This window comes from Amphibalanus amphitrite, unplaced genomic scaffold (genome assembly GCF_019059575.1).
Source record: "Amphibalanus amphitrite isolate SeventyFive unplaced genomic scaffold, NRLGWU_Aamphi_draft 000009F_arrow, whole genome shotgun sequence".
In the NCBI taxonomy this organism is placed as follows: Eukaryota; Metazoa; Arthropoda; class Thecostraca; order Balanomorpha; family Balanidae; genus Amphibalanus; species Amphibalanus amphitrite.
Genome location: NW_024881505.1, coordinates 2,142,311 through 2,157,707, shown reverse-complemented (window position 1 = coordinate 2,157,707; position 15,397 = coordinate 2,142,311). Strand labels below are relative to the sequence as shown.

Here is a 15,397-nt window from a genome sequence, read left to right as displayed (position 1 = left end):
CTATCTCCGCCCTGTGTTTGAACACCTGCCGTGCTTATATAGCTATGGCTTTGGGCGTTAATGTTTCCATGCATACCAAACGATCAATGCATAACATGGAATGGTGCGGCGCGCCACCTTTATGCATACATGCATACATATATGATCTGCATACATGCATGCATGCATGATCTGATTCGACTAGAAAGTTCTTCAGAGCCGCTCACGTGTTGGTCTCGAGTGACGCACTGTCAGAGGCGCCTGTTCAGTGTAAGGTGTGGTCTGGCGTTCCCCGTGTGTTACTCATGCCTGCTCCGCTTCGCGGGATCTCCCCTTTTGGCCTTCGTACCTACGGTGCAGAATATCGGTAGTATACTGGCCGCTCTTGCCCGAACACATGCAGGGCCGGTTCAGAAGCTGACTGGCCGCTAGTGGCCCTCAGATGACCTGCGTACCCCTCTCGTGATACACAGACACCGACGAACCCTGACACGCTGACACGGCGGCGGCGGGGATTTCTTGACAGCCCCCCCCCCCCCTCAGTGGCAGAGCTGCATGCCGGCTGACCGTCGAGGTGCTATGCTGAGAGTGAGCTCAAATCGTGCTGAGGTCATCAAATAATGGCTGCTGCCGACTGTCCACTGACCAGTGATCACCGTCCGCTGCCCAACATCCACCGTCCAACGGATCCATTGACCGGGCGTCTTCCGCCGTCCACCGTCTACCATCCACCGTCCATCGTCCTTCGTCTACCATCCACCGTCCACCGTCCACCGCACGCCGTCCACCGTCCGCCGCCCACCATCCACCGTCCACCGTCCATCGCACACCGTCCACTGTCCACCATCCATTGTCCACCGCCCACCATCCACCGCCTGCACCATCCATCGCCCATTTTAGCCTGAAGCGGGGGCGGTCTAGTAATGACGGCGGTCTAGACCAGCCAACTCTCTTTACATTGACGAGTGGATGGCACGAAACTTGAATAGCGGTCGCGCAGAACTGGTGCATCTTAGTGGTTCGCAGCGGACTCTTGGTCACGTCGCTGCTTTGCAGAGGTGGCTGAGTAGATGAGTCATTCTGAAATGACTGGCGGCTGAGTAGACGAGTCATTCTGAAATGACCCGGGCCTGGGATCGTCCGTTGAAACGCATTGACCAGGCTCAGTGAAAGCTTTTGGTCTCTGTTTTGGAGTTCGAAAGTATTTTACATTATCTAGTGCAGCTAGGAAGCTCACCTAGTAACACATTCCACACCATGGACCCTGCTTTGATTCATGCCACCACTCTTATCCGCTGGACCTGTGGCCGCGAATGGCGAGCGACGGCACATGGCAGTGCAATCACCATTCACCACATCACTAATGTCTGTTTATACACTGCGGGATAAGCAGTCCGAACTCTAAACACCTCAAGTCAGCTCGTCCAAAGAGGATTGTGATGGGGCGCTGGATGTCGGTCATTGATCACAAAGGTATGTCATCGCACTGTCGTTACGACCTATAATGATGATGTCATGCCACTGATGAGATTCTCACGTCAGCGCCCTGCCTCGTCTCCGCCATTGCCGCTTATTTGGGCCGCTTAGAGTTACCCCCACTTCTGTCCTGCTGTGCCAATATTTAGAGCAGAACTGGACTGACAAGTAGAACATCAGCATTGGGAACGACCTCCTGAGTGTCGTGATTATAGCGCTGGAGGACCTGAAAACGGTCCGTGGGCACCGGAAATGATGGTTCTCACGGGCTTCACTCGCCGCGCCGCGGTTAGAACGCTGAGAACGGTGAGAACTGATCGATATAACATTTAACAGGCGGAGTTTTGGATGATTGATCGACATGTACTTGTGTCCTCGGCGTGGCTCAAAGCTGATGTGGAATTTCAGAGATGCCCATATTTTGCGTCGAGGCTGCATCTGTAGCGATTATGTAGCTCTTTGAATCTGGATGAATGCTTGCTTACCTGTCTACCTTTGATTCTATTCTGGTCAACATGATCGCATGTATAGGTCATGGCTCAGACGGGTGGAGAGGAACTGGCAGAAATATAGGTGCTGTTGGCAGCGATCGAAACGACCCCAAATCCAAGATCGCCGACATGCCAGGCCGATTGCTAAATGGACTGGTCGGTCCCGAACGATGGTCCCGGCAATGACGGCTATATGAAATGTCGGATAACGGAAGCAACATTAGTGAGATGTGCGTACCTTTAAAAACTAATATAATTCCTTATCCCTCAACATCAAATGAATCATAAATATCACATACATATCACAAAAGTCAAAACTACAACTAACGCTTTCTCCAGTCCCTTCATCCCTCCGATTCCCATGGATGGCGTGACCCGCCCCTCCAAGCAACTCGCTCCTTTCGGCCGTCTCTAGTGCCCCTTTGCAGGGCCCGGTCCGCCCTTCCAGGTCACCACCCACTCCTCCCCGGCCTCGGCCATTACCCTACGTGACTGCCACCCACGGTGCAGCGGGCCGGTGCATTAGCCGGGGATGGTGCACTGTTTACACCTCCTGTCCACCGGTCTGTCAGCGCTGACTGGACCGGCAGCCAGAGAAGCCCTGTTGGCACCTGGTACTGGACGGGAGGGAGAGGGAGGTAGAGCGCCATCGGACAGCAATCGGAGAATCAAAGCGATGGAGAGAGAAAACAGCAGCTTACTCTAAGATAGGCCTGATTTTTTTTTTTTAAAGTGAGCTTTAGAGGATGTTTAGGCATTCTATATGGCATGGATGATTTTGCAGCATGTTTTCCTCCTTTTTCCTTCCTTTGCTATCTTTTAACTACAGGAGAGAAAGTATGCCCATTGCCCAGAGCAATATTCACCTCCTAGAATCTGCTGTAACTGTCCTCATAGGCTTCTCCATATCTATAGACGCCACTCACGGCAGTTGCAGGTCTGTTTAAAATCACTCTCGGTCCCTGACGGCGGCAGTTGCGGCGAGCTCGGACATTCGTGGCGCGTTGGTGGTGTTTGCGGCGCGTTAGTGGGCAGCGGCGGATCAAAGGGAACAGTCGGTCTGATCACAGGTGGTCGGCGCGGACACGGAAAGAGTCAACAGGCCGTGGTGGACTCTAGCAAACACTTACTGTAAAGGGGGGGGGGGAGAGCGGGATATGCTCACAGGGACTGATTCACCTGAAATGTGCTGTTTGGGTTGAGCTTCAGGCTCGCTGCCTGGCTTCTGTGTTATTTTTTCATGTCTAACATATTTCCATGCCATAACTTTTGCTTATTTGCGCTTTATCCATGCGCTTTTTCATATATCGGTGACGATGGGCTTCTTGACACAATTCTAGCAAGCTGTCGTGTCTACATAATTCGTCAATATGCACGACTTTTTGTCGGTCTGTATGCCAGCAGAGACAGTGGAACCCGTATAATGCAACCATCTTTTTCACTTTTCATTTTCGTTTGATCTAGCAGCAATGTATTGATTTGTCATATTCAAAATGTATTGCTCCCAACGGGTATTCGTATTAGTAGTGATTGCTTTTGTATTATGTTTCTAATTATTTTTCTTTCTTTTTCTTTTATAGGCATCTTCCAACTGCAGAGAGGCCAGTGATCGGGTAAGTTGCATGAACAAGTTAGCAATTAACATGTAAGAATGTCGTGGGTTATTTGTCGATCGCTGCTGCATTCTAGACATACTCTGCCCGCCAATTTTATTTATTTAGCTTGTTGCAGTTATTGTATTCGCGTCTATCACAAAATCCTTCTTTTATCATTCAACTGGCTTCTTGTGGCTATCGGTAGGTGGCTACCCGTACAGGCCAAATAGCTATGCATGTTTGTATTGCAGTTATGTTGTTTCTCTAGCACATTAAGCATCTCTCGGCTACATGTGTACCCCTAAAGTTTATTGTTATGGCTGGTCCTAGATTTAGATGCCTCGTATCCCATTCCGTGAACCCATTAGCAGTGCCCATTTATAGAACCGCTACAGTGGGCTCAGATATTCATGGCTCGTCCGGTATGCAATGGACTTGCTAACCACGGGACCTGCCGCAGGCCATGGCTGCGCGCTGTCGTGGGGCGTTGCAATGCTGCAATTGCACACCTTCATAGAGACAACACTTTCAAGGATTGATAATGCTTTGCGAATGACATCCTTTACCCTCGCTTCAGTTGCTTACTCCTTTCCGTTTGAGGGTCATGTTAAATTGCTTTGCAACTTGATGTGCGAAAATCAATCAAGGAACTCATGAGTCACTACCGATTTCCTTATCCGCATTGATAGACAGTTTAATTTCCTGTGCAATATTCGGTCCTGACTCAATCCACAGTCCACACTCAGCCGACAGCGTATAGTTTTACCTCCCTCCGCCGCCAATAGATGGCAGGGCAGGTCAGCGGTCACATTCAGAGCCGAATAGGTCTGTTTATGCGTCCGCATGACCGCCCGCGGCGCGTGGACTTTGGACGGAGACCGGCGCTCTGCCCATGACGAGGCGAGAGGCGAGCAGGGGATATCGGGGCTTAGTGGAGATCGGTCGGATCGAAAAGATGGGAGGGACCAGCGAGCTTCCCAGCTCACGGCCGTCAATAAGTTGAGATAACTACCCAAATGCCCATTGTAGTGTGTTTTCATAATGAGGTGTGAAAATTGATCCAGTTCTTACATTTACATTTTGCTATATGAGTGAATTCCATCTCGAGCCCTTCTTTCTGCGCCATGTTCTTTATCGTCTCTACCTTCCTTTCTTCGACTGCAGTGGTGTCTCAATCTGACTGTCTCTTGTCGCATTGTTTGGGCTTGGACTCGACCCGACTCTGGATCTTCCCCGTCTGTGACTCTATCAAACCTTGACTCTATCTGGACTCTGTCTGATCGGACTCTGACTGCCTCGTACCCCCGGGTGTGCCGTAGCCGGTCGGACAGGGCCGCGGATGGTTCGACCTTCGATCTCGGGACACAACTCCGGAACGCTATCAGGGAAACCAGGCCTGGCAAATCTACACGGCCATTAGAAAAGAGGAGCGTCAGAGGGACCCACCGCCGGTAAGACCGGTTACAGGTCATCGCCTGAGGCGCCGACCGCACTAAATGCCGCCTGTAACTGCACGGGGTGCGACTCAAAATGGAAACAGAACATCCGATTACTGATCAACATTGATATACACATAGGTGGAGGGAACTTCTGAAGCCGGGCTGCGGCTCAGAGAAATGCACAGCTGACCACACTAATGAAGTAATGACTCAGTTTCGCGGTCTGACCTCAGAAGTTCTGTAGTTGTTTGCAACCTACAGAAACGATTCAAATGTAACTCACCCTGCACAACACTTGGCCGCTCGTCACGACTCCGACTGGCCACTGCCCTATGTGCACAGTGCACAACACCCAGTTAACCACACCATGCACCGGTGCGTGAACACAGCACTTATGAATCACCTGCTGATCACCATGGTAACTTGCGCTTGTGTCCGGTGGTTCCTAAGCTGGTCCATTTTTGACACATCGGTGACAGTGTACCTAACTGGTTTTATGGTGAACACTAGCTAACGAGGTGAACCTGTGTTGTAGCCGGATAGACTTAACTAATCACTAAACAATAATATCAACAATTAGCAGCGCCAGTAGTCCCAGCGTTGTGGTGTCCTGTGTGACCCCATGAGTTAAGTTGTCCAATGGATAGCCCCAGCGTTACAAGCGTCCCTGTGGACTGTGGAGTGTGTAGCCCCAGAGTTATGATCCATAGCGTCACAGGCCTCTTTGTGTGACCCAGCGTCACACTTGCCCCGCGTGGCCCCGCTTTATGCGCCGCCCTGTGTGTGTGGCTCTGACCGCGGCCGGGCGATCGATCGTCGTCGACGGCGCGGGGCTGGCGCAGCCGCCGGTCGTCGGACGTTCGCACCGGCCGCACGCAGCTCGCGCCACCCGGACAGTCGATGGCGACACGACGACACGAGCGCCGGCACGACCGTCGCGCCACGTGCTGTGGGAGTCGACGGGGTCACGTGTAACGTGTGAGGTGCCTCTCCGTGCTGTGGATACGTGCGGTGGTACGCGCCGGCGGACGAGAGACGTTTTGCCGCGGTCGACGTCCATGGGCGTTGCAGAAATAAAATATTGCAAAAGGCGGAAGATCTTGTGGGACCTGAAAGTTGTGACTCATGTATTGGATCCTACAGTGGCATTGATCGTTGCGGAACCGATATCAATGCGATCCACGCAATCGAGTGTGGTGCAATGATCTCTTGCAATCGGTGAACGCTGAACGAGCTGTGATCGTAAGCTGCGGTGATCCTGTTTTGCAGTGCTGTGCTTAGTTTAATGCCTCGAACTAACTACAACTAAGTCTGTTTGGGTGGCTTTGAGGAGATTGCAACCGGCCGTCCAAGCCTTGTGTCAAGGACTCCTGTCACGGAAGCCCGAACAGTTGATCGCATTAGCGGACGATCATGAGATGTCATGCGCCGATCGGGTGGGAGCGGCAGGTCTGTTTCTCCACGAAGCCTTTCTTCCACTCCCTGAATAACTACGAAGCCATGCAGGCAAGCACAAGTGCACTGACTCGATGAAAGAAGCGCGTTCGGGCCCTGACCCCGGCCCAGCTTGCTCACACCTGACCGTGACCTGACCCCGAACAGCTTATCCGTCCGCCTGCACCCGAAGTCGCCACCATGCAGCAGGTGCTCCGCAACATGGAGTACTTCCGCGAGTACCTGGCGTACCAGCAGCGGCGCGAACAACGCGAGGCTCACCGGCGGCGGCGGGAACAACGCATGAGTCGCAGTCTGCCAGAGACCAGCGCGGGTGTCGTACTTCCTCCGCCCCCGCCGCCCGATGCCGGCTCGGAGAGTGAGCCAGACTCCGGGAGACCGTCCAGGAAGTCACGAAACGCCGCGCGGATGAGGAGACGACTCAGCCACGACATATCCGAGTACCAGGCCAGGGTGCGCATATTGAGAGTGTGTCGGGGGCTGTGGGATATTGGCTGTCCGCTGTTAAGGTTGTAGGATTTTTGAGTGGGATGAATTCCTTTATGCAGGATTCAAGTTTGAGTTGTTTAGTAGTTGACCGGATTTTGCGAGCGCAGTTTGCCGCGCAGGCAGACTTATTTCCGGGTTTAAAGGGACCCTCCCACCTTCAAAAAAGTTAATGAATTGGCATAAAAGTGATGTAGCGTGAATCACAAAGAGCGAAAATGAGCATCTACCAAATTTTACCGGAAAATATTCACCCGTTTTCGAGATATAAGACTTTTATTTTTGTTTACTTTTTGGGAAATCCGCTGTTTCTATGACGTCACATAAAGGTTTTCTTTACGTCGGCATTTGGAAGCAATAGTTTGGTATCAAAGTGCGACAAATATTGCGCGAATGATGCGTTTATCTTATCAAATCAAGGTCAATATATGATGGCCAATAAAGGATTCCAGGACAATTCTTATGGCATTTCTTCGTATCGCAATTCTTCGTCTGCAAATCTTCGTCAGGGCATTTATTCGTACCTATCGCATTACTTTGTCTCGCACCAGGGTATATGAAAATCGGCTCGCATTTCTTCTTCAACGCAAATATATGCAAGAGTAAGCATTGAGGGACAAATAAATGCACCGACGAAGATTTGTAGACGAAGAAATGCGGACGAAAAATTGTGCTACGAAGAAATGTCATGCGAGGATTCGTTCGGGCACCATGACATTTATGTGATTTCAAAGTCAAGGTTCACAGCTGATCTGCTAAATCAAGCCAAGAATCCAAACTATCAAAAAACTATAAATATTTGTTTGTCTGTCACAGAGGTCTCAAGCAATATAAGGTTGACATATGTTGAATCAAAAATCTACTGCCACAACTCACATCTCCTGCCTTAGTTGTTTTAACCGTTTTAACTTGCTTTCAAGAGAAACAGAAGCCAGTATCTGATATCACTTCAGATGATTGTTACAATATCTGAGTTCAAATGGAAATAAAAGCAAGAGCAAGATGAAACAGGGATTATTGCTGTAAAAGTAGTTTGGCCATGATACAACAAGCACATAAATCATTAGTCAAATCAAATACTGGTTGGTTTGTCAAGATGTTTGTTGTCTGTCGTCTGTCGAGCTGCTATGAACACTGAACGCTCTCACTCTTACTTTAAAGAGAGTAGTTTAAGTTGAATGGTAGTGAGCTGTAATTAGACAAAGCAGCTATTCAGTGCTCACATCAAGCCAGGCTAGGAAATGGCATGAACTGTGGTGGGAGGAAGCAGGTTCGGCAGCCCTATGTTGTAAACTTCTGTTATGTCTTGTGTTTGATCAACTGATGTTTTCTGCTCTGTTTTGTGCAGTGATAGTAGTAGGTAACTGCATGCTTGTCAAATTATGTGAATAAACGAATTCATAACATTGCATTTTTCTCTCCATGCAAGGAACAAGTAAGATGTTGTAGAAAATGTAATAGAGGGCTGCATTGCTGATTTTGCACTTTATCAGAGCTTTATTTAGAATTGCTTTCCTGAAAGCTACACACAGGCCACAGTGCTGAAATTCACAATGTCATAGCTTTTGGCAGAAAAAAGAAAAGACTTACCTAGGTAAAATTGGCTGAAAGTATGGCAGAGCAGGTCTTGATGCGTATGCCCATCCGTGTGCTTGCCGAAGCCGAACTGACTGCAACACATTTAACTCTGACCCACCATGGTGGCTGGCATATCCTGAACTTTCACCACTCTAAACAAGACAACTTTCACCCCTCAGCATTGTATTAAAACACTGTACAAAACACTCAAAATTTGTTTCAGTGCCATCCACGGACAACATCAGTCGCCATTCACCAGGCCAGTAAAAACAGAATAGATAATAGCTTCAAACCCATGTAGTCAGAGTTACTAGGTCTGCACCTCAAAACAAAATCCAGGTGACATTCACCACGCCAGTAAAAAACAGGTACTTAGGTAACGTAACAGCTTCAAATCTGGTAACATGTTGGTCGGACTTTACACTACCATATTTACATGGAATAATATGATACCAAGCAATAGTGCAACCATTCTGGACAACAAAAGTGTATGATAAAATTAATTTAGAATACTCTGGCAGCATGATTTACGAGCACAGGCAGGTGTTACCTACCAGCCTTCTCAATGCTCGTAAAACCAACATTGTAGTTTTGATTTTACCTTACATGATAACACACTTGGCTGCAATGGCACATTTAATTTAATACTGTGAAAAGACCAGTTATAACCACTTCACAAGCATAATTGCACCTCATGCCAACATCCTTTTCCAAAGACAGTCAGCAGCGTCTTTCGTCAAAACTGGAAGATAAATCCCCTTTCAACTGTTAACATCAAAAATATTTCTTCATGGTGTGACTGTGATCTCCATATGGAAACCTTGCAGGAAAAGAATTAATGTCAATTGTCAGCTCTTCAAATTTCTTTGGACTTTAACTTGCAGTACCATATCCAGTTTGCTTTGATAATTGATATTTTGTTTTTTATTCAATGTTGAAGTTGAACACCAAGCTCCAGATATAGCAGGCAGCTTGATCATCTTCGGCCTTGGTATAATATCAGTCCAAGTTCCAGTGGTGGGTATCTTCTAATATTCAAATTAAAATGAAAAGCAATAGGCTTTCTCAGCGCCGACGACGGATTTCACGTTGATAAACAAGGGAGCTCAAGGTCAGCAAAACTCGGGTTCAAGGAATGGCGGGCGTTGAAATGACTGCTGACGTCATCAAAAAACCGCTAATGGTTAAGAGATAGGGACTAAGCTGGTCCCACCCTGCAAGTAAAGGGAAGAAATTTCTTGAACACCATAAAGCTGCGGGGGTTGCGACCAGGATAAATGGTGGTTTCTGAGCCTGGCCGCAAACTTGGCTATCTCAACTCAAAACTAATGTTAAGGTGGGATGGTCCCTTTAATCTATGCGGATGGGTAGCCTAGGGAGTTGATTTGGCTCCGGGATAGTTCGTTGCTTGCAGCTGCCGCGAGTCTGCCACGGCCCTTACCGACTAAATGGCTAGCACTAAAAGTTCAACGCTAGCTCGATTCCGTCCAAACGCCAGTTGGTATGAGCTCTTTTGACAGATGTCTTATCTCTTTGTCTTTCGATTTCATTTCCGCAGAGAAAAGATAATCATCTAGCTGACATTTTGTGAAGTGGGAACGTGAGCTGAGAGGCTGCTGGGCCATAATTAGAGACATCCAAGGCTATAAAACTGGACTGATCATTGAAATCATTTGCATTTTGCAAAGCCTGGCATTGGATACTAAGTATACATACCTAGATTATTGACTTGATTTTATAACATGAGTTACAAAAGACATGCGTCGTTTATCTACTTTCACCAGCATTCAACAGTGATCATGCTGACTTACACTGGAATCTCAAGTCTGTTATGTCAGTCTGCTGGTTATATCTGCTCGAAAGATTACCACAGTCCAGCTGAATGGCCAAACTTGACCGTCCCTACGCTTACATTTCGGGCGAACTTTTATTTCCCTCCAAAGCTTTTGGCCTGCCCTTGGTGTAAACGCGGCCTTATCAGAGCTTTAGCGTTTGACTACGGTCTTTAACGAGCTTTAGTCCCAGTCGTCATGACTGAAAGGAAGTTTAAAAAGGGATGTTTGTCTTCTTTATCGGTTAGCGGCTCGACCCGGGCCCTGGGTTAGTAGACCAAGTTTCCTCAAACGATACTCGATTACGATAGAGCCAGCTTGTGATATAATGGCTTTCAATGGGCCATTGGTTGAATTCCACTCATGTTCTTGTTTATACGCTTCACAGATACCTAATTTTTTATTTGCTTATTTGCTTTATTCTGTCTCTACAAAACGGTGTCAATGCTTAGACGATAATTATGGTACCGACTACCGAATATAAAGTTCAGGCTGGTCTATGCATTGAACACTTGCACATTGCCTTATATACCTACTTTATAACCGTACCTACCAAGCATGGTCAAGCATCAGCGGCCCCTGAAGGGTCTCCGCGCCACCTCCAGTGTGCGGCTTCCGGGCCGACCTGGCCAAAATCGATCCCCCAACCCTGCCGACACGCTGGTGGCGGCGCCGGTCAGTCGGCGAGGGTCGGCAGCGAGGGGTCGGTTCCTCGGAACTCACACCGAGGGGCCCAGTCAGTTCCAAACTGCTCAGCGTCCTGACCAGTTACAGCTGCTCAGAGACCCGGCTCGGCCAGCTCAGGGCCGAGAGGGTGGCGCCGGTCTCGCCTGGGCTGTTGTGCCTGACCGAGTTTTACCGCGGCAGTCTGTCTCTGTATTGGCGAAATGTCACCGGCCTGTCACATACCTATAGGGCAGGCGTCTGGCGACGCCGCTGCAGTTCTGCATCGACAGGGATCTATTTTAAATGAGCTAGGTAGGCGCCGAGCTATGCCTGCTCTGAGCCTATGCAATATGTGGTGCGCAAGGTTTTGTGATGGTATTCCATTGTGTACTTTTGGCTTCACGCATGTCTTGCGCTTTTTTACTTAAGGGTTTCCTTTTAATTAAAGATGCTTCCGCGTGTTCCCCTTGCCGCCCTATGCTAAACCATGATGAAGAAAACTCCGTGCCCTTCTGTTGATTACACGCTGAAGCAACACACATCCGTGCGCCTAACATTTCTAACTCCTGCTCTTTATATGCGGTTTCTGCTTTACGCTTTCGCCTTTTGCGCTAACCTTGTCCAGCGCTCTTTCTCTGTTGTTCTGGTAATGTGCCCCGACTATCCAGATCAGATCAATACGGAGCCCCACGCAGCTCCGAGTGGGTCGTATTTTGACTGGTCGTTGTCTGCAACAGAAATGAGTCGCTCAGAAATGTGTGCCTCCACTTGACTGGCTAGATATAAAACGTCCAAACGGCAGTGTTTTCTGAGCCCGTCACCATGCCCGATTAGGGTTGCGGGTTTCCGCTTTGTTGTGATTGTTTTGTCGTGTGTATGTATAATGTTTCCTTGCTATAACGCGACCGCTAGCCGGCCATTGGCCACAACTATCTAACACCTCGTGTTTTTGTTTTGTTCCAGCTTCAGAATGAACCTGTAGCAAAGCCCCGGCAGCCACCAACTAAACCGGTGAGTACGGGGGCTTCATTCAGGTAACCAGTAGCCCTCTGGCTGCTCCGTGCTCGTTGCTGGTTAAGAACGACTTTCATGCACATTTATTCTGATTTAGTAAGCATTTCTGTGTTTAGTGCCACCACCAATCGCCATTCTTTTCCATTGCGGAGCACTTTTATTTCATTGCACTGTTGAACCAACTCGACGTGACCGCTAAACCCTCTAACCGGTGCACGATGGCGTAGAGTACGCCTCTACTACCATGATCGCCAATAGGCTCCGTACACGCCCGGTTCCGCCGTAATCCGGCATGCAGCGGTGCTAACGCGGCAGCTATTCGGCTCAGGAATGCCGCTCAGCAGCCGTCGATAGCGCCCCGTCCCAGCCGAGCGAGCGGCGGAGCGGTCTCCGCGCGCGTGTCTTGGCGGCCGGCCACCGCGCCGCGCCGAGCCGCGCGCTGACAGACCGTCCGCCGCTGACCGCTGACCGTCCGCCGCTGACGGTCCGCCGCTGACGGTCCGCACTGCACCCGTCAGCGACCGGACAGACCGCCACCATGACCATTGCACGCCGCGGTGACCGCTCCCGGTGGCAGCCGTCTCCAGGCGGGCGGGCCGCGTCGCGTGCCTTACCGTAGCGGTGATGGTGGCCGACAGCAGACATTTGTCGTCGAGAGGCCTGGCCGGGCCGGTTCGCCGGCCTCCGCACCGGAGATCAGATGGAGGGAGGGGAGCAGAGCCGGACAGTCGCGTGCCGTCCACCTCACTCCGACACTGATGCATTATTCAGGTCAGCTGTTGCAGTAATCTGGGGATAACACCGAGTATTTGGGCGAGTTGAAACGAAACCAGCGTGGTGTTATCACGCCAGAACCTCTCGCGAAAGCTCTCCCAGAAAAAAATGTTGCAATGCCTCTACGGGCAATATTTGATGTGCTCCTCCAAAACGTTCCTTTCCATAACCTCATGAGCTGGAGCAGCCTCTGAGCTTCCTGCTGGCTCAGCCCTCGCGCTCTATCGTTTAGAAGCTCTCGCTCACCTGGCACGCCTGCTGACGTCCATTCGCTGACGTCGATTGGTTCGTGTCAAAACAGTTCTCGTCTCTGACATGACTGAATGCCCGGGTTCGCTGAGGGCGGAACAGGCGACTAGCCAGGAGGATCTCGGCACCGCAGTGACAGACCCGATCGCGCGCGATCACGATAAACTCCGGGGTCGGTAGCGTCGTGACGTGAGCGGCGGCGGCGCTAACTGCCCCGGTAGCTGAGAGCGAGGTGCCGCCGCATACCGGCGGTCCAGTGGCGGCGCTGGCGGCGCTGACCGCTGCAGTGTCCATCTGGGGACGGGTTAGCGGCGGCCCGGACCAGGCGGCGCGCCAGTGCAACCGCGGACCGCGTGCTGCAGCGAGCGGCCAGCGCGCGGTGCAGTGGCGACGACAGGAGCGCACCTGTGTCTGTGTTCGGGTGTTCAGGGGTGACGTGAGGCTCAATACTCCGTGCAGTGAGTGTCGCGTGTGCAGCCGTGTGATAATTTCCTGGACAGCACGCGAGGTGTCCATAGCAAGGACAGGGGAAACAATGCGGCGAATGTGATGATGGTTCTCAAAAGTTTGCCGATATAATAGGTATAGTGAGTGAGCATGGGCAGTGCAAGCCACCTGCGTTTCTCACTAACGGAAAGCCACACATGAAGACCCTCCTCTGGAAAGTGTGATGAAGTCAACGACGACCGGTATGTCTTCGTCGCAACAGGCGATGCGGTGACGCTTTAGAGGTGCGGCGTGTGACAATCGCTGGGCGACTGCCACCGTGCTGGGCTCTACCGTTGAGCGACAGTCAGTCGCCGCGTTACGCGACAATCGCTGGGCGACTGCCACCGTGCGACAGTCGCCGCGCTGCGCGGCAATCGCTGGGCGACAGTCGCTGCGCGACAGTTCCGCCGCGCTGGGCGACAGTTTCGCCGTGCTGGGCGATAGTCGCCGCTGCCGCGCGACAGTCGCCGTGCGACTACGGCCGCGCCGCGCGACAGCCGGTGGGTGCTCACGAATCAGCTTCGCGGGCCCGTATCCACCAGATCAATTCTGCTATCTAATCAGAGTGCGGCTGGCGGCCGGGTGCCGGCGGCCGGATGGCGCTGCCCCCAGCTTAGGTCGATGTGGGCCAGTGTAGTCAGGTCGCCCGTGGAGTCCCCAGTGTCGGTTGACAGCCAGGACTGTGTGGGGAGAACTGAAAGCCGGGTTACGGGTCAGAAGACAGGGAGTGTGCATAATGAGAAATAGGTGTTAGTGACGGGCTCGATTAGCTAATCTATACGTGATTTGGCCGTATGCTCAGTGATCAGCTTTACGAGCATTCGCTAAGTTGAGCGATCAAAGTGAAAGACGCACTGCTGATCGAAAGCGTTCCAAATGAAGGCAGTGAAGCGCTTGACAACACTGTGTGGAGTGAGAAACTGAACCGTGTTCGTTGCGTCAGCATAACTTCCAATTTATGGCCATATGTGTGAATTAATTAAAGCGAACTGAAAGCGGGCTAGGGACATCTGCAATAGCAACATTCGAATTACTTCTGTGGACCAGTGCTGCCAACACAACCCCGTGGCATTTCATTGGAAACTTCCTTTTAGCGGTAAGTTTTCGGGAAATTTCATTCACAACAGGCTGCAGGCTGCAGAGTACTTAGTACGAGGATGTCGTCATTCATTACCTGTCGTTCATGTCGTTCATGGTGTGTCGCATCAGGAAAATTCCCTTTTACGTGCAGCCACCGTTGCGTGAGACGTGTGGCGCCATTACCGCACACGGCGACTACCGTTTTCCATTCAGGGGACAATGCTGTGCTATTTTTGCTCCGTTCTGCCATGTGCATACATGGGTGCATCGATCTTGGCACATGTGTGTCAAAGATACTGCATTTGGGCATCGGGGCATACGATTTTATTTCAAAAGAACGTCTATCAGAGCAGAATGTTACTTCTTAGTGAAACATCAGTATGGTTCAGAGCTGGTTTTGATAGGGCAGGAATTTGGTTGTCAGTTAAAGTACAAAGCTTACTGTTAATTTATCGGCAAAAGCGCTGCGTACTGCGTAGCATCACGGTGACGGGTGAGCAGCTAAACATTGATCAGACACTGAGCTGATGATCGTTCCGATATGTTGTGTTGATAATTAGACAAAAGGTTGCCCGATTATCGGCAGGGATAGGTACAGGGTTACGTTCAGCTTAATCTCACCCGCTGTTTTTTTCATGCCTAAAAGGGTGTAGCGGCGACAGTGTTCACTAATGCAATCACTCCTTGCATTAGTCAAATGGCGTCTCACCCGCTCAAAAGCTCAAACGGTCTCATTGACAGCTGCATGAAAGATTGTGGCAATAAATGCTCCTAAAGCTCCCTGACTAATGTTG

General features: G+C 50.5%; 1 protein-coding gene across 22 annotated transcripts in view; it reads left to right on the top strand.

The window, feature by feature from the left end:
* LOC122380571 (tensin-1-like) overlaps positions 1 to 15,397 on the top strand; it is a 156,560-nt gene that overhangs the window by 89,619 nt on the left and 51,544 nt on the right. For 10 of the 22 annotated variants that reach the window (XM_043363910.1, XM_043363854.1, XM_043363834.1 and 7 more), the window contains 3 exons: positions 3,527 to 3,559; positions 4,861 to 4,992; positions 11,961 to 12,008. In XM_043363910.1, the coding sequence (XP_043219845.1) occupies positions 3,527 to 3,559; positions 4,861 to 4,992; positions 11,961 to 12,008 (213 nt within the window). Of the gene's footprint in view, positions 1 to 3,526; positions 3,560 to 4,860; positions 4,993 to 11,960; positions 12,009 to 13,369; positions 14,620 to 15,397 lie in introns of those variants that run through there. The other 12 variants (XM_043363939.1, XM_043363964.1, XM_043363902.1 and 9 more) reach the window with 3 other exon arrangements.